This window comes from Solea senegalensis, linkage group LG20 (genome assembly GCF_019176455.1).
Source record: "Solea senegalensis isolate Sse05_10M linkage group LG20, IFAPA_SoseM_1, whole genome shotgun sequence".
Lineage (NCBI taxonomy): Eukaryota > Metazoa > Chordata > Actinopteri > Pleuronectiformes > Soleidae > Solea > Solea senegalensis.
The window spans coordinates 1839926-1862089 of NC_058039.1; the positions used below are offsets into that span (position 1 = coordinate 1839926).

At 43.0% G+C, this 22164-nt stretch overlaps 1 protein-coding gene across 1 annotated transcript in view; it reads left to right on the top strand.

Annotated features, from left to right (window-relative positions):
• Window positions 1-19112, top strand: part of LOC122786160 (zinc fingers and homeoboxes protein 2-like) — a 40292-nt gene extending 21180 nt beyond the window's left edge. The window contains 4 exon segments of the mRNA XM_044052222.1: window positions 10351-13467; window positions 14684-14732; window positions 14734-14881; window positions 18436-19112. Coding sequence (XP_043908157.1) covers window positions 10655-13467; window positions 14684-14732; window positions 14734-14877 — 3006 coding nt within the window. The 5' untranslated portion in view covers window positions 10351-10654 and the 3' untranslated portion in view covers window positions 14878-14881; window positions 18436-19112.
• The last annotated feature ends 3052 nt before the right edge of the window (window positions 19113-22164 follow it).

The following is a 22164-nucleotide window of genomic DNA, read 5'->3' on the forward strand; positions in this document are numbered from 1 at the left end:
TGATGACGTTTTCACAAGTACGGCAGTACGCAAGTACGCACAAGTACGCACAAGTACGCACAAGTATGGATATTGAGAAACGGCAATTTTGTCATGTTGGCCACTTGTGGTACTGCAACAAAAAATAGTAAAAGCAATTTTCCCGTTGACCACAATAGCAAAAGAGACGAGTGTAAAAGTGTCCACAGGACACCTGGAGACATGGACACAGGCACGTATAGATGTTTTTATCTATATGTGCTATATAAGTTACTAATAAATGTGATGAACACATGTATTAGAGTGAAATAATCTGGAGTTTTAAAACTACGTTTAACACGTTATTGTTCCTAATAATTAGAGATGTTCCATTTTTTCCCTCCCGATACCGATTCCGATACTTGTGCTGTGGGTGTCGGCCGATACAGAGTACCAATACCGATACCAGTGTGTATCATACTACGCCTGCATGACTGTGATATGATTATCATCATCAAATGCTTTACAAATCTCTACATACTTATCCTTTTAAGTATGTAGAGACGACCATTAATCGATACAGAATGACCCAGGAGGAAAGTAAGACAAAGGTCAGAGACAGAAATCTGTAGACACCGTGTGGAGACGGCAGTGGAAGCAAATGTAACCAAACAACAGCTGACACACATGGCGTCTGATTGACTGTCTCGAGCTAGACTGCGTCTCTGAGTGCTACCTGACGCTGAAACATGTTTTTGTCAAAATGTCATAAGAAAAAAGAAAGGGGCGGAGCTCTATCCCGTTCTCATAATACGTCCATGCCATGGAGTGCGTTGTCACTTTAGCTAGATTGTACTTGTAAAACAGTGCCACCTGCTGATGAATGGAGGCATTACTGAGACAAATATAACGTCTCAAAAATCCCTCACTGTGGACAGAGAGGAATGCGTGTGCTGGCGATCCACTGAATTTTCAGTTTTACAAATGTCATATTATTTACAAATACACATCTATATTTGTAAAGTAAACAAGTTAAACAAGGGGTGGAGTGGCTCAGTGGTTAAAACCGGTACCCTGTGTGTGAAAGACATCATGGTCGCAATGGTTGCAAGTTCAACTCCAGCCCTGGCGGATTGTACTCAATTCCATTGTAAGTCGCTTTGGATAAAAGCGTCTGCTAAATGACATGACATGTGATGTGATGTAAGTTACAAATGGGATTTTTTTATTTGTGGAACACGCATTCAAATCCAGACACGTGTGGATCAGCCTCTGCACATACACATTTAACACACACACACACACACACACACACACACACACACACACACTCACAGGACGAGCAGAGTAACACTGTGACCATGGGACTTGGTGCGTTGCCGTGGAAACAGCCCAAACTGCACTGTGTGTGTGTAAATTTTTTTGTGGACCTTGTGAAAATGTAAACCTTCTGTGACTCCGCCCCTTCACCGTTGCTCCTTCGAGGAATCTGGCCGGCGTTCCAGAATCTTCCGTCTCCTCTGCAGAAGAAAGAAATGAAAGTTTTTTTGTTGTTTTTTAAAAACTCGACCTCGAGCAAACAAAAACCATCAAACCGTGTTTTTTATGATCATTAATGAAATAACTTTTAAATGAATTTGTTTCAGGGTCGACTTTTCATTTCTTCACATGACATCACATTTCTAAAGTCAAATAAAGTCTGGTGTCTGATAAGTTTGTGACGAGTGACCTCGAGGTGAATCGCTGAGTCATGACGACAAACCAAACTAACCTGGTTGTGACACGCCGCGCGCCTCTTCAAAAATATCCTCACTTTATTTTGTCACATTCACTGTCAGTGAAAACAATACGTGTGTGTGTGTGTGTGTGTGTGTGTGCGTGTGCGTGTGCGGAGCTGCTTGTTTCGCCGCAGCCAATGTCAACAGTCGAGCGCATAACTTCCCATGAGCCTTTTCCCCTAGAAGGGAAGACTCCCTGTGTGTGTGTGTGTGTGAGTGTGTGTGTGTCTTTACACGCTGTTTTCTCGCTGCTTTGTACTCATGGGAGAATTTCATCACACTGTGTGTGTGTGTGTGTGTGTATGTTTTCATCTGAATGAATGTGCACACACAGCACAAAGTCACACACACACACACACACAGCACAAAGTCACACACACACACAGCACAAAGTCACACACACACACACAGCACAAAGTCACACACACACACGTATGAACACAGTGTGTGTGTTAGAAAAGGCAGCACAGGTACAGTCGTGTGTGTGTGTGTGTGTGTGTCTAATGTGATTACGTCCCTTGTCTCCGTGCAGAACTGATAAGATATTAGTGGGCGGAGCCTTGATGAGATTTAAATTAATTCAGCAGCTCATGAGCTGCTCTGTTATCTCTCCTCCTCCCTCCCTTCCTCACCCCGTTTACTCTCGTCTCATTAAACCCCTCCTTACTCGTCTCCTTCTGAGCCGTCTTCTCCCCTCCCTCCCTCCCTCCATCCTCGTCTCCTTCCTCCCGTTTTGTTTTTCTCTCACTCGTCTTTTTTCTCCCTCCTCCATTCCATTAATCCCTTCCTTTCCTCCCCTCTTTCAGCACTTTTCTGCTTCCTTCCTTATTTCCTCCTCTCACTCCTCCTCCACTATCAACTTTTCATCCCTCCTTTCTCATGTTTTCCTGTCTTCTTTTTCTCCTTTCCTACCTTCCTCTTCTCTCCCTTCTTTTCTATAATTATTCCTAAATGATTTCATTTCGTCATCTCCTTCCTTCCTTCCTTCCCTAACCCTTGAAATACACTTCTTTATTTTCTCCCTCTTTTTTCTTATGTATATAGTATATATATCTATATAGGTATATATATTTACTTTTTGTAGTTTTTATACATAAATATATACAAATACAAAGTGGGAGGAGTCTAAGACTGAGTCATAACAGGAAGATATTTTAGCATAAAATAAGACTGTTTTTGTTTGAAAGTTCAGTTTTTAAATGAAAACATTTCAAATGTGTCTTGTGCCCTTTGACCCCGCCCATCAGTGTGAAAAGACTGCTGTCATTCTGTTCCTGAAATTAATTTTCACCCAAAAAACTATTCAGCTTAATACACACACACACACACATTAGGAGGGATTGGCTGCGACAATTAGTAAATGACTCAATTTGCATTTTCATAATCACTTTATTTTGATTGACAGACATGTAGCGCGCACACACACACACACACACACACACACACAGACGTGAAGGAGCTCATCAGAAAAAAACACCTGGAATCAAACAGAGGAACAGTGGTCTTCATTATTAGGCAGAAGAAGGAGGAGTTCCTCCACCTTCTACATCTTCTACATCTTCTACATCTTCAACATCTTCTGCATCTTCTACATCTTCTACATCTTTAACATCTTCTACATCTTCAGCATCTTCTACATCTTCTGCATCTTCAGCATCTTCTACATCTTCAACATCTTCAACATCTTCTACATCTTCTGCATCTTCAGCATCGTCTACATCTTCTCTTCAACATCTTCAGCATCTTCACATCTTCAACATCTTCAACATCTTCTACATCTTCTGCATCTTCAACATCTTCAGCATCTTCTACATCTTCAGCATCTTCTGCATCTTCAACATCTTCAACATCTTCTACATCTTCTACATCTTCAACATCTTCTGCATCTTCAACATCTTCTGCATCTTCAACATCTTCTACATCTTCAACATCTTCAGCATCTTCAACATCTTCTGCATCTTCAACATATTCTACATCTTCAACATCTTCAACACCCTCAGCATCTTCATCATCTTCAACATCTTCAGCCTCTTCATCATCTTCTTCAGCATCTTCAACATCTTCAGCATCTACATCTTCAACATCTTCAGCATCTTCAACATCTTCAACATCTTCAATCTTCTCATCTTCATCTTCACATCTTCAACATCTTCAGCATCTTCTACATCTTCTGCATCTTCATCTCTACATCTTCCATCTTCAACATCTTCTACATCTTCAACATCTTCAACATCTTCAGCATCTTCTACATCTTCTACATCTTCAACATCTTCACATCTACATCTTCAGCATCTTCAACATCTTCTATCATCTTCAGCTCATCTTCACATCTTCTACATCTTCAGCATCTTCACATCTTCTTCAGCATCTTCATCATCTTCATCTCTTCACATCTTCATCTCTCATCTTCAGCATCAGCATCTTCATCATCTTCACATCTTCAGCATCTTCTACATCTTCAACATCTTCAGCATCTTCTACATCTTCAGCATCTTCTACATCTTCAACATCTTCAACATCTTCAGCATCTTCAACATCTTCTGCATCTTCATCAACATCTTCATCTTCAACATCTTCTACATCTTCAACATCTTCTGCATCTTCAGCATCTTCACATCTTCAGCATCTTCACATCTTCACATCTTCTACATCTTCTACATCTCCTACATCTTCAACGTCTTCAACATCTTCTACATCTTCAGCATCTTCTACATCTTCAACATCTTCTACACCTTCTGCATCTTCTACATCTTCAACATTTTCAGCATCTTCTATGTCTTCAATACACATACATAGACACATACAGACACACACACAGACAAACATACAGATACACTATCAGGGGCATTTACAGCACACTATAGTAAAAACATGTGTACAGCGTCTCTGCGATGACATCAAACCTCTAACGTGTAAATTAATTAATGAACTTTCAATGGGCAGTCGTCACATATTATATTATAATAAGCTTGAGCAGATACAGGCTTTAAAACAAGGTACTGTAGTCTCAGTTTTGGTTTGGCCACAGAGCAATATGTTTATTAAACGTAGTGTTTTTTTAAAAGATGTTTTTCTTAAAATTATTTTTATCATCATTATTATTATTATCATGATTATTATTATCATTATTATTGTTATCATTATCATTATTATTAACATTATTATTAGTGTTGTTAGTATCATCATTATTATTAGTATTATTTTATCATCATTATTAGTAGTATTATTATTATTCGTATTATTATTATCAGCATTATTATTATTATCATTATCATCATTATTGTTATCATTATTATTATTAAGTTGAGCAGATACAGCACTGAGGTGCACTCTGAATGGAGACAAGCAGCTGTTAAACTCAAAATTCATCGTCATAAAATAAATAATTCTTTGTACATTGAGACGAGCGTGTGCGCGTGGCATGACACTTTAAAGAATTCCTCCTTAATTCTTAAATTCAGCTGAGAGAGAGACATGATGCTGTTCATGTGTTCATATTATTATTATTTAATTTTAATCTTAATTTCTTTTTTAATTTTAAATGTTTAACTTGTGTGCTCTTTCTGGTGCTTACTGAGTCTGATATGGAGCAACTGTAACAAAACTATTTCCTTCATGATTCTAAAAGTATTCTGATTCTGAGAAATCATCCAGAATATTTAAGGTGGAAGTGTAACTACACCAGTAACACTTCCTCCTCCATCCTTTCATCCACACATTTAATGGATGCAGTGACTCTTTAAAAAGTGAAGGGTGGAGGAGGAGGCGTTCCCCAAAAATGAGGAAAGCAATAGAGAGAGGGAACGGCGTTGCTTCACTTCCAAGGCGTTACCATGGCAACAGCAGCGAGAGACACACTGAGGTGCCCTTCTGCCGTCGCAGTGTCTCACTGCCGAATATTAACCAGGAAGTTCCACGCTCAGGTGCTAATGAGAAGAAGAGAGGGAGAGAGGGAGGAGCAAATGGAGCAAAGGAAAGAGGAACAAGTGGCACAAGGAGTAAGATGAGGGCAGGAGAGGGTACGAGGTTAGGAGGTCAGAGGTAAAATAGGAAGGAGGGAATACGAGGGAGAGAGGAGAAGTGAAGAAGAAGAAGGTTGGGAAGAGGTGGGGAGAGCAGGAGCAGCAGGAGGTCAGAGGTTAAACTGAAAAGAGGAGGAGCCAGGGACGAAGACTGAGGGGGAAATAAAAGAAGGAGGGAATGAGGGGGAGGAGTGAAATCAGAGGACACTGTCACTGATACTGGTGTGTGTGTGTGTGTGTACACACGTGATCCATATTTTTATTGATTTTAAAACAGTTTTTGAAAAACAATTTTTAAATAACTTTGTAAGTGAACGTGGATCCATTTCCACAAGGGGGCAGCAGCAGCTTCAAGCATTTGTGTTAAAATGACGTGCGTTTCTGTGGACGTTGTGACATTTACGAGGTGCTTGAGTTTATAAAGTTTAAACAGAAAAAGAAAAAATGAGGAAGTTCTGTCTGAGGTGAAGAATCTAAATTTAGAACTTTGTTGTTTCGTACGTGTTTTTAGAACTTTGTTGTTTCGCTTTTTAGAAATTTGTTTTGACGTTTTTAGAAAAGAACTTTGTTGTTTCAGCGTTTTTAGAACTTTGTTGTTAGGTATTTTTAGAACTTTGTTGTTTTGCGTTTTTAGCGTTTTAGAACTTTTGTTGTTTGCGTTTTTTAGAACTTTGCTTTGGTTTTAGAACTTTGTTGTTTCGCACGTTTTTTAGAACTTTGTTGTTTCAGCAGTTTTTTAGAACTTTGTTGTTAGGTATGTGTTTTTAGAACTTTGTTGTTTCATACGTGTTTTTAGAACTTTGTTGTTTGTTTTTTAGAACTTTGTTGTTATGAGTTTTTAGAACTTTGTTGTTTTGTGTTTTTAGAACTTTGTTGTTAGGTATGTTTTAGAACTTTGTTGTTTACGTGTTTTAGAACTTTGTTGTTTCGTACGTGTTTTTAGAACTTTGTTGTTTCTGTTTTTAGAACTTGTTGTTAGGTATGAGTTTTTAGAACTTTGTTGTTTCGTACGTGTTTTTTAGAACTTTGTTGTTAGGTATGAGTTTTTAGAACTTTGTTGTTTCGTACGTGTTTTAGAACTTTGTTTTTTTTTGAACTTTTGTTTTGTTTTTAGAACTTTGTTGTTTCGTACGTGTTTTTAGAACTTTGTTGTTTTTTTAGAACTTTGTTGTTAGGTATGAGTTTTTAGAACTTTGTTGTTTTACGTGTTTTTAGAACTTTGTTGTTAGGTATGAGTTTTTAGAACTTGTTGTTTTGCTGTTTTTAGAACTTTGTTGTTGCGTGTTTTAGAACTTTGTTGTTTATGTGTTTTTAGAACTTTGTTGCTTGTGTTTTAGAACTTTTGTTGTTTTTTTGTTTTGTTTTAGAACTTTTGTTGTTTAGGTATGTGTTTTTAGAACTTTGTTGTTTCATAGAACGTGTTTTTGTAGAACTTTGTTGTTTAGGATGTGTTTTTAGAACTTTGTTGTTAGGTATGAGTTTTTAGAACTTTGTTGTTTTGTACGTGTTTTTAGAACTTTGTTGTTAGGTATGTGTTTTTAGAACTTTGTTGTTTTTTGCGTGTTTTAGAACTTTGTTGTTTTTTTTAGAACTTTGTTGTTTCGACGTGTTTTTAGAACTAGAACTTGTTGTTTGTTTTTTAGAAGCGTTTTTAGAACTTTGTTGTTTTTGTTTTAGAACTTTGTTGTTAGGTATGTGTTAGAACTTTGTTGTTTGTTTTTAGAACTTTGTTGTTTGTTTAGAACTTGTTTTTAGAACTTTGTTGTTGTTTTTTTTTTTTTTGTTTGTTTTTTTTGTTTTTAGAAACTTTGTTTTTTAGAACTTTGTTGTTTCTACTTTAGAACTTTGTTGTTTTTTTTAGAACTTGTTGTTTGTTTTTTTAGAACGTTGTTGTTAGGTATGTGTTTTTAGAACTTTGTTGTTAGGTTTGTGTTTTTAGAACTTTGTTGTTTTGTACGTGTTTTTAGAACTTTGTTGTTTTATTTGTTGTTTCCTTGTTTTTACTTTGTTGTTTCGTACATGTTTTTAGAACTTTGTTGTTTCGTACGTGTTTTTTTAGAACGTTGTTGTTAGGTATGTGTTTTTAGAACTTTGTTGTTCCGTACGTGTTTTTAGAACCTCTTTTACATATATGATGTTTTAAGAAGTTTCTGAGATCTTCTGTGTTTAACCTTTTAAGTTTGTCATGTTTTGTAAGAACATTTTTTGGCAGCGTGGATAATGAAACACTTTAGCTGCTGCAAATGACTCAGTGAATCCAGTCGGCATCATGTGCTCATCGTGTCATAATGAGGGTGTGAACTGGAACACAAAGATGCAAAGAATGTAAAATCAGCTGATGTTTTTGTTACATTAACAAGACTTAAATGGTCAGATTGAGTTTGAGAGGACAGATTATATTCCAGCGTCACGTCAGTAATTCCTGCAGACTTCGTCCTCGTTTCACAGCTCAAACGTCCTGAGGTGAAAGACTCATGATGAGATTATGTAACACAAAGCAGAGAAAAGTGCTGCAAATAGAGCAGCACTCAGAGGAGCTGGGTCAAACTGCCAGCTGTGTTAATGATGCATTAGCACCACGAGGTGCTCACACACAAAGACGTGCTTTGATCAATCATTTCACACACACACACACACACACACACACACACACACAGACTCTGAATCCAGGACACTTCCTAAACAACTTTGTCCTTAAATAAACGTGGCTGGTTCCTTCACTGTCTTTTTCTTCTTCTTCCCTCGTTGAAATCGTGCGATCTTTTGTGAAGTGAGCCCACGGCCATGTGTCTCACTTCCTGTGTGGACATTTGTCTCTGTGTGAACGCTCTACAGACTTTAAAGGTCCAGTCTGTAAGATTTAGGTGAAATAATAAGTTGTTTGTTTGTTTTTTCAAAGTAAAAGTCTGAAATCCAATAATCTGATTTTCAGAGTTGAGCCACATGTGGCCCGCGGGCCGCATCTTTAAAGCCACTGCACCAAACTGCTGGATTGGTGCAGTGACTGGATGATTTATCAGAATCAGAATACTTTTATTATCCCGAAGGAAATTGTTTTGTTACAGTTGCTCCATATCAGACTCAGTAAGTACCAGAAAGAGCACACAAGTTAAAAATTCAAAATTAAAAAAGAAATTAAGATTTAATTAAGATTAAAATTAAATAACAATAATAATAATAATATGAACACATGAGCATCATCTCTCTCTCTCTCTCTCTCAGCTGAATTTAAGAATTAATATCTTTAGAATTTCTTACATTTACACACACACACACCAAACTGTGAGAGTGAATTTTATTTATTGTATTTAAAACTAAGATGAAAAACAAGAAAAATGTTCTTGTTTTTTACTCTCTGGACTTAGGTGTAGGAGAGTGAGTGGTTTAGAGACTTAAGTTTCCTGTTGGAAAAGTTTGTCTCACAGTGAGATAAAGACTCATAATAACATCGTAGACTTTTATTTTTACTTTTGTTTAAGTGGATAAAAATATGTTTGTCTCTTTCACACACACACACACACACACACACACACTGCTGCCTCCATCACTAAGTTCAAATGTCTTATTTTGTCACTTCAGTGTTTGAAATCTTTTGTTCAGATTTACCTCAGTGACACAGAGTGACCACACGAGGCAGCAGAGGACCAGCAGCTAACATCTGTGTGTGTGTGTGTGTGCGTGTGTGTGTGTGTGTGTTGATGAGTTTCCTCTCGGCTGGAGAATCGTTAACATGGTTAATGATAGAATCTCATTAACAGACGCGTAAAATAAAAGTGGACGATTTTGCACAGAGCGACGGTTCAGACGAGAGACGTCCGACAGGAAGTGACACTGGGGACAGATAACTGCGTAATACATACACACATTTTTATTCAGTCACTTTTCCAGGTCTTTATTTTTGTCGTTCTTCTGTGAACCATTGAAACCAATCTCTCTCTCTCTCTCTCTCTCTCTCTCTCTTGTCTCTGTCTTTCAGGACGTGTCCCAGTTAAAACCTCCTTTTCTTCTTCTTTGTGTCTCTTTCTTCAGTGTGGATGTTTTTCTTTCTTCTTTTCACCTGCTCTCTCTCTCTCTCTCTCTCACATGAACATGATCACATGATTACACAGTAATTATCTCATTGTCATCATGTGACTGACCTGGTAAAGCTCGTCGTGCTTTTAACATCCACAGCGTTTGTCGCAGTTTTTCCACCAGTGAGTCTGTTAAAAGAGACCTAAAGGTCAACCTAAAACCTGGATCTGAGGAGGATGGACAGAGAAGAGCTAGATCAAATGTTACCAGCTCTGAAAGGAAGAGGGAGAGAATGTGAGAGTGATGTTTCAGCCTTGAACAGATTCAGGAAACAAAGCCTTTCAAAGTCATTTGTGTTTGTGAAAATGATTCTGACGTCGTGGGGTTTTTGTTGCGTGTCACCTGTGACGCGCCGTCTTTGATCTGAAAAAAGAACAGGACCTCGCGCAGCTTCCAGTTGCTTCTGCTGCTCTTAAATAAATAACGTGTTTCTCCACAGCTGTACCCATCATGCATTTCCATCGTCTTTGTCTTGTCTGATCTTATTAACGCGGGGTTTGTGTTTTGTGTCCACGCAGCCTCAGCGTCTGTGATGTCCTCTCATGACGCCCAGGTCGGCAGCTGACACTGCCCGTGAGCAGGAGACGCCACTGCTCCACCAGACCTGGGCCGGCGCCACCGGCCAGTTCTCACACTGGAGACTCCACCTCCGTCCACCCACCACTATCCACAACCATCAGCAACCACAACCACCCCCCCACTCACTGACACGCTGACGCCCTTTGTAAGCACCAGCAGCAGCAGCAGTCAAAAACCACAATATCTTCAGCGCAATCAGCAGCACCAGCACCACCTCTCCCGCCACCAGCAGCAATCATCGCCATGTCCAGTCGTAGAAAGTCCTCCACCCCCTGCATGGTCCAGGTCATCAATGAATGGCCTGAGGAACAAGAGCAACCCAAGGAGGTGATGGACAAGTCAGAATCTTCTGAATCTACAGAAGAGAGTCGAGTTGTCCAGAAAGACGAGACGCTACAGAGTCCCGACCAGCAGTCAGTTCTGGAACCGCCGGAGGAAAACCAAAATCCTGAGCCATTAGAAAAAGAGGAGAGCTCATCTGAAGAAGACTCTCCTGTTGTTGAAGACATAGAAACTACAGAAGAGAAGGAGGGGGAATCTGAACCCGCGTCCCAGAAGAAGCAGTCCAGACGTTACGAGTGCAAATACTGTCCGTTTTCAACACAGAACCTGAACGACTTCAAAGAGCATGTGGACTCAAGCCACCCGAACGTGATCCTCAACCCGCTGTACCTCTGTGCCGCCTGCAACTTCAACACCAAGAAGTTTGACTCTCTCACTGAGCACAACGACAGCCAGCACCCGGGCGAGACCAACTTCAAGTTCAAGAGGATAAAGACGAACAATCAGACGATCTTAGAGCAGACAATCGAAGGCAAGGACAAATCAGCCGAGAGTGATCGGGGCGAAAGCACCAGCAGTTCTGTGTTTGAGTCCACCACGGTGAAAACCCCGGACAAAATCCTGCCGCTCCATCAAGGAGGCAACTTGAAGAGCCAGCTGGACACTCTGATCCAGAAGGATCAGATCACAGCACTGAACATCAATGGAACGGTCATCATCCCTGAACCTGCCATCCTTCAAGGGCTTTCCCATGTCACCCCGGTGCTGCAGCTCCCGCCCAACTTCAACTCTGTACCAAAAATAGCTGTTCCTTTGAACACCACCAAATACAACCCTTCGCTGGACAACAACCTGACATTGATCACGTCCTTTAACAAGTTTCCTTACCCGACGCATGCTGAGCTGTCGTGGCTCACGGCAGCCTCCAAGCATCCGGAGGAACAGATCAAAGTCTGGTTCACCACACAGAGGCTGAAGCAAGGCATCACCTGGTCCCCGGAGGAGGTGGAGGAGGCCAGAAAGAAAATGTTCAATGGTTCCATCCCTCCCACCCATCACATGTTCACCAGCCAGCCCACCAGTCTGGTCTCCACGCCGTCTGCCAAAGCCTCCCAGCAGCCTGTCGTTCACACCACAGTCGAGCATCCCGGCCACGTCCGGACGACCTTGCCCACCGCAGTCTCTCCAGCTGAAGCAGCCGTTGGCTCCACCCACAACCTTAAACGATCATTACCAGCTCACATAATGGCAGCATTTTGCCCGGAGTCCAAGCGACCCGTCATGGCAGTCGCTCCTCATTCTGGCGAGCCTAAAGATAAGATTCTAATGGCTCCTCCCCCACCACCTCCACCTCAGAAAGACCGCTTCACAAAGGCCCTACTTCCTGTTCCCATGGAGATGAAGAGACCTGTAGCAGTTACACTGGTCCCTGCAGATATGAGGAGGTCTTCTGCGGCTGTGCCTTTAATGCTGCCACCACCGTCATCATCGTCTCCATCTTTGTTGTCCAAAGGAAAGACTCTTTTGACATTAGGAAGCCCCAAAACAAAACCAGTGGTGTCACTTCCTTCCATAGTCTTTCCAGAATCCCTAACAAGGCCAATGATCGCTCCACCACCCATCTTTGCTCCTCCGTTCAAAAACTCAATACTTGTTCCTCGCCTTTCGCCCAAAGAAAAGCATCCCAACGCCCTCAATTTGCCAGCATCTGATTCAAAGCTGCCAAATTCCCCTCCGCTCATTACCCCACAGATCAGGAGGCCACCGATCATCCAGTCCATCCGCGCTCCAGCTAAAGCCCCAACCCAGATTCTGGGATTCCCTGTGGATTGCAAAAAAGCAAAGGAGCAGCATGGAGTGGATCTGAAAGCCTGTTACCCCAGAGGAGACAAGGTCATGACTCCTCTGGCTGAGGCCAACGGTAAATGGTCCCACAATCAGGTCTCCGCTGTTCACAACAACAGAGTTCTGCATTTGGATGGCAGTGATGGCAGTGGTGGACTAAAACCAGATTTCCAGCAGAAGTCCTCGGTGCTGACCCAGTTCCCCCTTCTGGAGAGGATGAAGGGAAAGACGGCGGAGCAGCTGAAGGTTTTGGAGGAGAACTTCCTGAGGAACAGCTTCCCGACACACAGCGAAGTGGACAGTCTCTCCGCCATCACCCGCCTGTCTCACCAGGAAATCAACAGCTGGTTTGTGGAGCGCCGAGCTCTACGAGACAACCTGGAACAAGCACTCCTCAACTCCATGGGCACCAAGCGCACTGGTGTCACCGAGAAACAACTACAACAGCACCAGACTGTTAAGCTGAATGGGATACACAAACCAAGCATCGTGGGGAACCTCAAAAGCCCCACTATCACACCCCCCGTCCCCAACTCCTGCTCAGTGCCTCCAGACGCCCGATCGCTGGTGCTCTTCAAGGACGATTTTGCTCAAACGCGGTGGCCTTCCCCTGAGGAGCTCATCCAGCTGGAGGGTCGGATCGGACTGGCCCGCACCGACCTCGCCCGCTGGTTCACAGACAGTCGGCTGCAGAGCGACAGCATGGAGCTGACAGAACTATTTAACAGTAACGGAATAAATGGAGGACAGGGGGCGCCGGTGGGCTCCCCTGAAAACACTCCCTCCAGCATCATCCAGTGCTGTCAGGAAGGAGCCATAACAAACAGCAGCAGCAGTAAAGTGCTGGAGGTGGAGTCAGGCTGGCTGATGGAGCAGAGCGTCAACAACAATCAACCGTACGATGATGTCCATGACCGCTTTGTCGGAAGGTACGAATCTTACTGACTATTTACATTTATTTTACTTTAAGTGATTTTTTAAATTTTGCTGGAGCAGCTTGCAGTCAGGTGTGCTCAATAGGCCGAAATTGACGGTATTTGTTTTGCGTAGCACAGTTACTATGAAATAATTATGAATATAAAGTTTAAAACACAAATGATCAAACACAGTTTTCACACATTAATACACACAGTCTCACTATTTCCAAAAATCCTCTGTTTACACATAAATCTAAGGAGGTAGGACAGTTTACATGTGACAAAAAACAAGATCAAAGTGTGGTTAGGGTTAGGGTGTGAGGGTCTACAGCACACCTACACACACATGGGCTCACTATTTGGCAAGCAACAAATCGCTGTTGTGTTATTGTCGTACATGAAGGTGTGGAGTCAGTTTGATAAATCCAGGGATCTTTCACTAAAGCAGTTTCTGCGACGTCTCAGTGGAATCGCCGTGTTGTTTTCTTGTTGCTACGCTAACTTTCTTTTTTCAGGACATTAACCTGATTCAGAAGAAATAAATAAATAAATGAACCACACTCGGGACACCTTTGGTCCGATAACAGAGCCGTTAGTTCGGAAACCAATATCTCTGCTATAATTTGGGCCGGAGCTTTATTTTCCCCACGAGTCAGATGAGAGGTTCAGGCTCGCGCTGCAGCGAACGCCGTAAACACGACAAATAGAACAGCTCACAGACGCCAACCATCACCATCACCGCGTCTCACTCACGTCAACATCACAGTGACTGACAGCTCCTTCTTCACTGCACGAATACACACATTCAAATCATTTGTCCTTGTGCTGCAGGTTAGTGTCGTTTCTTTATCTGAGAAGATTGAAGCACTTTAAAGTGACTTTTCAGAGGTCGCCAGAAAAAACACTCCACTCAGTGTAAGTCTATGATGTCTTTAAGAAAGTGTCCACGTCTTTGTCTCACTGTGAGACACATGTCTGTAAAGCACTCACTCTCTCACACCAAAGCCCACAGAGAAAATGAGTGATTTTAGCTGCTGCTCCTCTGCTGCCTCGTGTGGTCACTTTGTGTCACTGACGTAAATCTGAGCAGATGATTTTTAATACTGAATTTAAATAATCAGACATTTGAACTCAGTGATGGAGGCAGCAGTGTGTGTGTGTGTGTGTGTGTGTGTGTGATCGATCATGATTTCACAGACTGAATCTGACGGACATATTTTTCCTCCAGGCTGAGGCAGCAGAGTGTGGTGGAGCTGAAGAACGGCGGGGGAGGAGGGGAGGAGGAGGAGAGGAGGAGGAGGAGCAGCACGGGACGTGTTTGGTAGCTGGCTGGAGGACGGACGCTCGAGGACAGGACCGGAGCTGCTGCTGGACAGAGAGAGGACGATGGTGGAGGACGCGTCTGGGAGACTGACTGGATAAGACGGTGAGTGTAACAGGTTTATACAGGAAACACCAACATGATCGCCATGACGACGCTGCTTTAGCTGCTAATGACGCTACATTAGCTGCTAACAACGCTACAAAGGTTCACTGGTGAAGCACCAGCGATAACGACACAGTACTTCAGGGAGTCTACTCCTCCTCCCCCTCCTCCCCCTCCTCCCCCCATCAACATCATTTTACTACAGGGTATGTTTCTGTGTGTGTGTGTGTGTGTGTTGTGTGCGGTGTATGTTTCTGTGTGTGTGTGTGCGTGTGTTTCTGTGTGTGCGTATATGTGTGTGTGTGTGTGTGTGTTTCTGTGTGTGTGTGTGGTTGTATGTGTGTGTGTGTGCGTGTGTGTGTGTTTCGTGTGTGTGTGTGTGTGTTTCTGTGTGTGTGTATGCTGTGTGTGTATGTTTCTGTGTGTGTGTGTTTCTGTGTGTGTGTGCTGTGTGTATGTTTCTGTGTGTGTGTGTTTGTGTGTGTGTTTGTGTGTTTCTGTGTGTGTATGGTGTGTATGTTTCGTGTGTGTGTGTGTGTGTGTGTGTAGTGTGTGTGTTTCTGTGTGTGTGTGTGTGTTTCTGTGTGTGTGTGTGTATGTGTGTGTATGTTTCTGTGTGTGTATGTGGTGTGTGTGTATGTTTCTGTGTGTGTGTGCTGTGTGTATGTTTCTGTGTGCATGTGTATTGTGTGTGTTTTGTGTATATTTCAGTATGTGTTTCTGTGTGTGTGTGTTTGTGTGTGTGTATGCAGTGTGTATGTTTCTGTGTGTGTGTGTGTGCATGTATGTTTCTGTGTAGTGTGTATGTTTCTGTGTGTGTGTGTGTGTATGTTTGTGTGTGTGTGTGCGCTGTCGTGTGTATGTTTTGTGTGTGTGTGTGCTGTGTGTGTAGTATGCTGTGTGTATGTTTCTGTGTGTGTGTGTGTGTAAGGTGTATGTTTCTGTGTGTGTGTATGTTTCTGTGTGTGTGTGTGTAGCGTGTATGTTTCTGTGTGTTCTGTATGTGTTCTGTGTGTGTGTATGTTTCTGTGTGTGTGTATGGCGTGTGTGTATGTTTCTGTGTGTGTGCGGCGTATGTTTGTGTGTGTGTGTTTCGTGTGTATGTGTGTGTATGTTTCTGTGTGTGTGCTGGTGTGATGTTTCTGTGTGTGTGTGTGTGTGTGTATGTGTGTGTGTATGTTTCTGTGTGTGTGCGTGTGTATGTTTCTGTGTGTGTGTATGTGTGTATGTGTGTGTGTGCGGCGATGTATGTGTGTGTGTATGTTTGTGTGTGTGTGTGTATGTTTTGTTCTGTGTGTGCGTGTGTCTGCATGTGTGTAGCGGTATGTTTCTGTGTGTGTGCGTATGTTTCTGTGTGTGTGTGTGTGCGTGTGTATGTTTCTGTGTGTGTCGTGTATGTTTCTGTGTGTGTGTGGCGATGGTGTATGTTTCTGTGTGTGTTAGTGTGTATGTTTCTGTGTGTGTGTGTGTGTGCGCGTGCGTGTGTATTGACTCACAAACTCAGACTAACTTCAGTCAAATTCAGTGAAGAATCAGAGATTGGAGCAGAAATAGAATAAGACGTCATGCTGTGATGAAGACGAGTCTCCACGTGTCATCGTATAAAAACAAAGATCAAACACAGAGAGAATCAATAATCAATATGATGTTCTAAATAAAACTGTGACACTTTCACCACAAACAACACAATAACATTCACTTCAAATGAAATCAAACGTTATTATAAAGTTATTATCTTCTGTGTAGCACAAAAATATCAGACAATTCTGTGTCACATGATCACGTCTTTATCTCACTGTCACGCACACACACACACACACACACTCTCTCACACACACATGTTGGACATTCATGACTTGAGGGGACATTGCATTGACTTACATTCATTTCCTGGAGACTTACTCTCACCCTTAACCACAATTACGCCTGGCCTAATCCTAATCCTAATCCTCACCTTAACCTAACCTTAAAACATATCGTCACCTTAAAATGTCGTCATTTACGTTATAGTGACTCGATTTTTGTCCACACAAGGAAGACCCCATAATGTGAGTGTGTGAGGTCCCCACAACATTAGAAATACCTGCACACACACACACATTTAAATCAAAAATAAAAACAGCTGGAAGAGTAAAAAAAATATTAATTTTTTTACTTTGACGACACATTTGTTTTTTGTTTTTTTTCTCAAGTAAAAAAAACCTCAATCATTTCATTAGTTTGAGCCAAAAAGTTCATGTGCACAGAATCTGCTCTTTGATTTACCCGGCAACTCAAAAACACAACATTCATGTTACAATGATGACATCACACACACACACACACACACACACACACATATCTGTGTGTGTGTGTGTGTGTGTGTGTGAGAGAGAGGCAGGCGCAGGTGGTGGGTGTGTGTGTGAGAGAGAGTGTGTGTAAAAGGCACAAAGTGGGTGAGAGAGGAGAGAGAGTGTGTGTGTGTGTGTGTGTGAGAGAGAGTGTGTGTGTAAAAGGCAAGGCAGGTGTGGGAGAGGAGAGTGTGGGTGTGGGGTGTGTGAGGAGAGAGAGGTGCGAGTGTGTGTGGAGAGGAGAGTGTGAGAGAGAGGTGTGCGGGAGAGGGAGTGTGCAAGGCAAGGCAGTGTGTGAGGGAGAGAGAGAGGTGGGGGGTGGGGTGGTGTGTGTGGAGAGAGAGAGGCAAAAAGGGAGGGTGTGTGTGTGAGAGAGAGTCCTGTGAGAGGTGAGGTGGGGTAAAAAGGCAAGGGCAGGTGTGGGGAGAGAGGAGAGAGTGCAGGTGGGTGTGAGAGAGAGAGTGTGGGTGGGCAGGCATGTGTGGTGGGTGGGTGTGTGAGAGAGGAGGTGGGGTGAGAGAGAGAGGTGGTGTGTGGTGGGGGTGGGGAGAGAGAGTGTGTGGTAAGGGCAGGGGAGAGAGGAGGGGTGTGTGTGTGTGCAGAGAGGTGTGTGTGTGTAGGTAAGGGGTGTGGGAGAGAGAGTGTGTGGGTGTGGGTAAGGCAGGTGAGAGAGAGAGAGAGAGTGTGTGTGTGTGTGTGTGGGCGTAGTGGAGAGAGGAGGGGTGGGGTGGGGTGGGGAAAGTGGGTGAGAGGAGTGCAGGTGCCGCAGGTGAGAGAGTGTGTGCGCAGTGAGAGAGCAAAAAGTGCTACAGACAAGCAAGGTGTGTGGAGAGAGAGCTCTCTGTTCTCTCCTGCTGCCCCACCTCCCTCCTCTGTCTCTCTCTCCCTCTCTGTCTCTCTCTGTGGCTGTGTCTCCCCACCTCCCTCGCCTCGCCCCTCTGTCCCACTCTCTGTCTCTCTGTCTCACTGCTCCCTCTCTCACCTCTTGGCCCCCTCTCTCTCTCTCTCTCTCTCTGTGTCTCTCTCCATCTCTCTTTGTCTCTCCCTCTCTGTCTCTCTCTCTCACTATATGTCTCTCTCTCTGAGATGTCCCAGATTCCGGTGTTGTGAGCGGGAATGTCGTTGTCTCCGTTAATCCTCTTTGTTTTTGAGTTCATGTGAAACTAAATGTTTGTTTCTCTCTCTGTCTGTCTCTCTCTCTCTCTGTCTGTCTCTCTGTCTCAGGTGCGAGGACGATTCTCCGCCGTCGCTGCTGGAAAACTGCAGAAGGAACAGAAGATTTTTTTTGTCGCAGCTCAGGTTACACAACGTCGTCATCTTCGTCGTCGTCGCTAGTTTAATAAAAACTCACGAGGGCTTTTATTTTGGCGGGGGGTCAAAAGGAAAAAAAAAAAACGGTTACAAAATCCCAGGTCGTATGACCAGGACTGATCACATGACATATTGATCGATTATTGATTTATCAGATTTGGACTCTTTAAAGAGACAGTTCAGGTTTTTTTAAGGCGTGCGTGCGTGCGTGCGCAGAAACGCTCGTCAGTGCGTCAGAAAACCCCGACTGTCCCTTTATGAAGAGGACGATGTGTGTGTGACCTGTGTTGTGCGGAGACGTGAGGAGGAGGAGGAGGAGGAGGAGGGTGAACCGCAGCACTGAATGTGTGCCTGCAGCAGACTGGATTCAAAACAACAACAACAACAACAACAACGTAAATAAAGACAAATGCCGAGTGCCAAAGCTGGATCTGCTGCATTCTCACGACACTTTAAACAAAAGGGTTCTTCTCTTCTTCTTCTTGTAAATAGAATATATTTGTTTGTTTGTTTGTTTTTCCTGTTCTGCTACAGATTTGTAAAATTTTACATTTTGTAAACTGGGAGAAGATCGTCCATCTGAAATCCTCCTGGAGTTTTCTTTCTTTTTTTATCGTCCTCTTTGTTTCTCATCAGAGTTTTTGCAAACGATACCAGCCGCACACACACACACACACACACAGGTGCACGTGTGTGTGTGTGTGTGTGTGTGTGTGTGTGTGTGTGTGTGTGTGTGGCCACACCTCACTTTCTTTCCTCCACGTCTCGTTCTCCTCTTGTGCTGAACCTGAGTGAAACCACTACAGAAACAGAATCAGAGAAAACACTTCAGTCACTTCTCCTTCATCTCACCTGGGCTGGACTTCACTGCCCCCTGCTGAGAGGAGGAGGAGGAGGAGGAGGAGGAGGAGGAGACTTCACTTCACATCAAATCAGATTTAAAAAGCAAATAAAAAAAAGCACCTTTGGACCTTTTCTCTCTTTTTTTTACTGCTGAAGTGAAGTCAAGTGCTATTATTATGACGATGAAGATGATGATGAAGATGATGATCATAGCCGCTCTGTTGAGCAAAAAAAAATGAAGAAACTTAAAATGACGAGTTCAGGTGACGTGAAGTGATACGCAGCTGTGAGCGCCCCCTGCTGCTGAGACACGAGGGAACACACACACACACACACAGTGCTGCCTCCATCACTAAAGTCAAATGTCTTATTACTTTAATCGCGTTTTTAAAATCCTTCCCTCAGATTGACCTCAGTGACACAAAGTGACCACACGAGGCAGCAGAGGAGCAGCAGCACGCAGGTGTGTGTGTGTGTGTGTGTGTGTGTGTGAGATAAAGACGTGAGCATGTGACGTAGAGAACGTAGATTTTATGACGTGAGTCTTGTGTTTAAGCAGCTAAAGTGTTATTTTCCTCAGGTCTTCAGCAGCAGGGGGCGCTCACAGCAATGAGTCGTCACTTTAAACGACCTGAACTGTCCCTTTAAGACGCTGCGTCTGTGAATGTTTGTGTTTAAAACGCCGACAAAACAAAAACTTGCAGAATCATACTCTCTCTCCGTCTGTCGTTTTTCTTTTCTCCGTCACGCACGCACACACACACACACACACACACACACACACACACACACACACACACATGTTGTAGCTTTAGTCTGAAACCAGCAAAAACAAAAGAAAACAAGAAGCTTCTTCTCGTCTTTGTTCTGCTGCTGTCGTCGTCGTCTGGTCTCATTTACACAAAACAAGAAAACATTGTATCTGAAGTACACACACACACACACGCACACACACACAGAAGCGTCGTCCACTGAATGAGTCGCGTAAATGTTGAAGTGAAGGTGACGCACGTGTGTCTGCAACATCACAACAACAACACAGCAGCAACACAACAACAATACAACAGCAACACAGCAGCAACACAACAACAATACAACAGTAATACAGCAGCAACACATCAACAATACAACAGCAACACAACAACGCGCAACAATACAACAGCAACACAGCAGCAACACCAAAACGCAGCAACAATACAACAGCAACACACCAACAACTCAACAGCAATACAGCAGCAACACAATAACAACACAACAACAGCAATACAGCAGCAACACAATAACAGCAACACAACAACGCAGCAACAATACAACAGCAGCAACAACAACACAACACAACACAATAACAATAAAGCGCTTACAACGCATACAACAATACAGCAGCAACACAATAACAATACAACAGCAACACAATAACGGCAACACAACAACGCAGCAACAATACAACAGCAACACAACAACGCAGCAACAATACAGCAGCAACAACACAACAGCAACACAACAGCGCAGCAACAATACAGCAGCAACAACAACAATACAGCAGCAACACAACAACAATACAACAGCAACACAGCAGCAACACAACAACAATACAACAGTAATACAGCAGCAACACATCAACAATACAACAGCAACACAACAACGCAGCAACAATACAACAGCAACACAGCAGCAACACGCAGCAACAATACAACAGCAACACACCAACAACTCAACAGCAATACAGCAGCAACACAATAACAACACAACAACAGCAATACAGCAGCAACACAAGCAACAACACAACAAGCAACAAGCCAGCAACAAATACAGCAGCAGCAACAACAACACAACAGCAACACAATAACAGCAGCGCTTACAACGCAGCAACAATACAGCAGCAACACAATAACAATACAGCAACACAATAACGCAACACAACAACGCAGCAACAATACAACAGCAACACAACAACGCAGCAACAATACAGCAGCAACAACACAACAGCAGCAACACAACAACGCAGCAACAATACAGCAGCAACACAACAACAATACAGCAGCACACAGCAGCAACACAACAACAATACAACAGTAATACAGCAGCAACATCAACAATACAACAGCAACACAACAACGAGCAACAATACAACAGCAACACAGCAGCAACACCACAACAACGCAGCAACAATACAACAGCAACCAACAACCAACAGCAATAACAGCAATAACAACACAACAACAGCAATACAGCAACAACAATAACAGCAACACAACAACGCAGCAACAATACAACAGCAACAACACAAACAACAGCACAACAACAACAGCAATACAACAGCGCTAGCAACAACAATACAGCAGCAACACAATAACAATACAACAGCAACACAACAGCAACACAATAACGGCAACACAACAACGCAGCAACAATACAACAGCAACACAACAACGCAGCAACAATACAGCAGCAACAACACAACAGCAACACAACAACGCAGCAACAATACAGCAGCAACACAACAACAATACAGCAGCAACACAACAACAATACAACAGCAACACAGCAGCAACACAACAACAATACAACAGTAATACAGCAGCAACACAACAACAATACAACAGCAACACAACAACGCAGCAACAATACAACAGCAACACAGCAACAACACCACAACGCAGCAACAATACAACAGCAACACACCAACAACTCAACAGCAATACAGCAGCAACACAATAACAACACAACAACAGCAATACAGCAGCAACACAATACACAGCAACACAACAGCGGCAACAGCAAACAACAACACAACAGCAA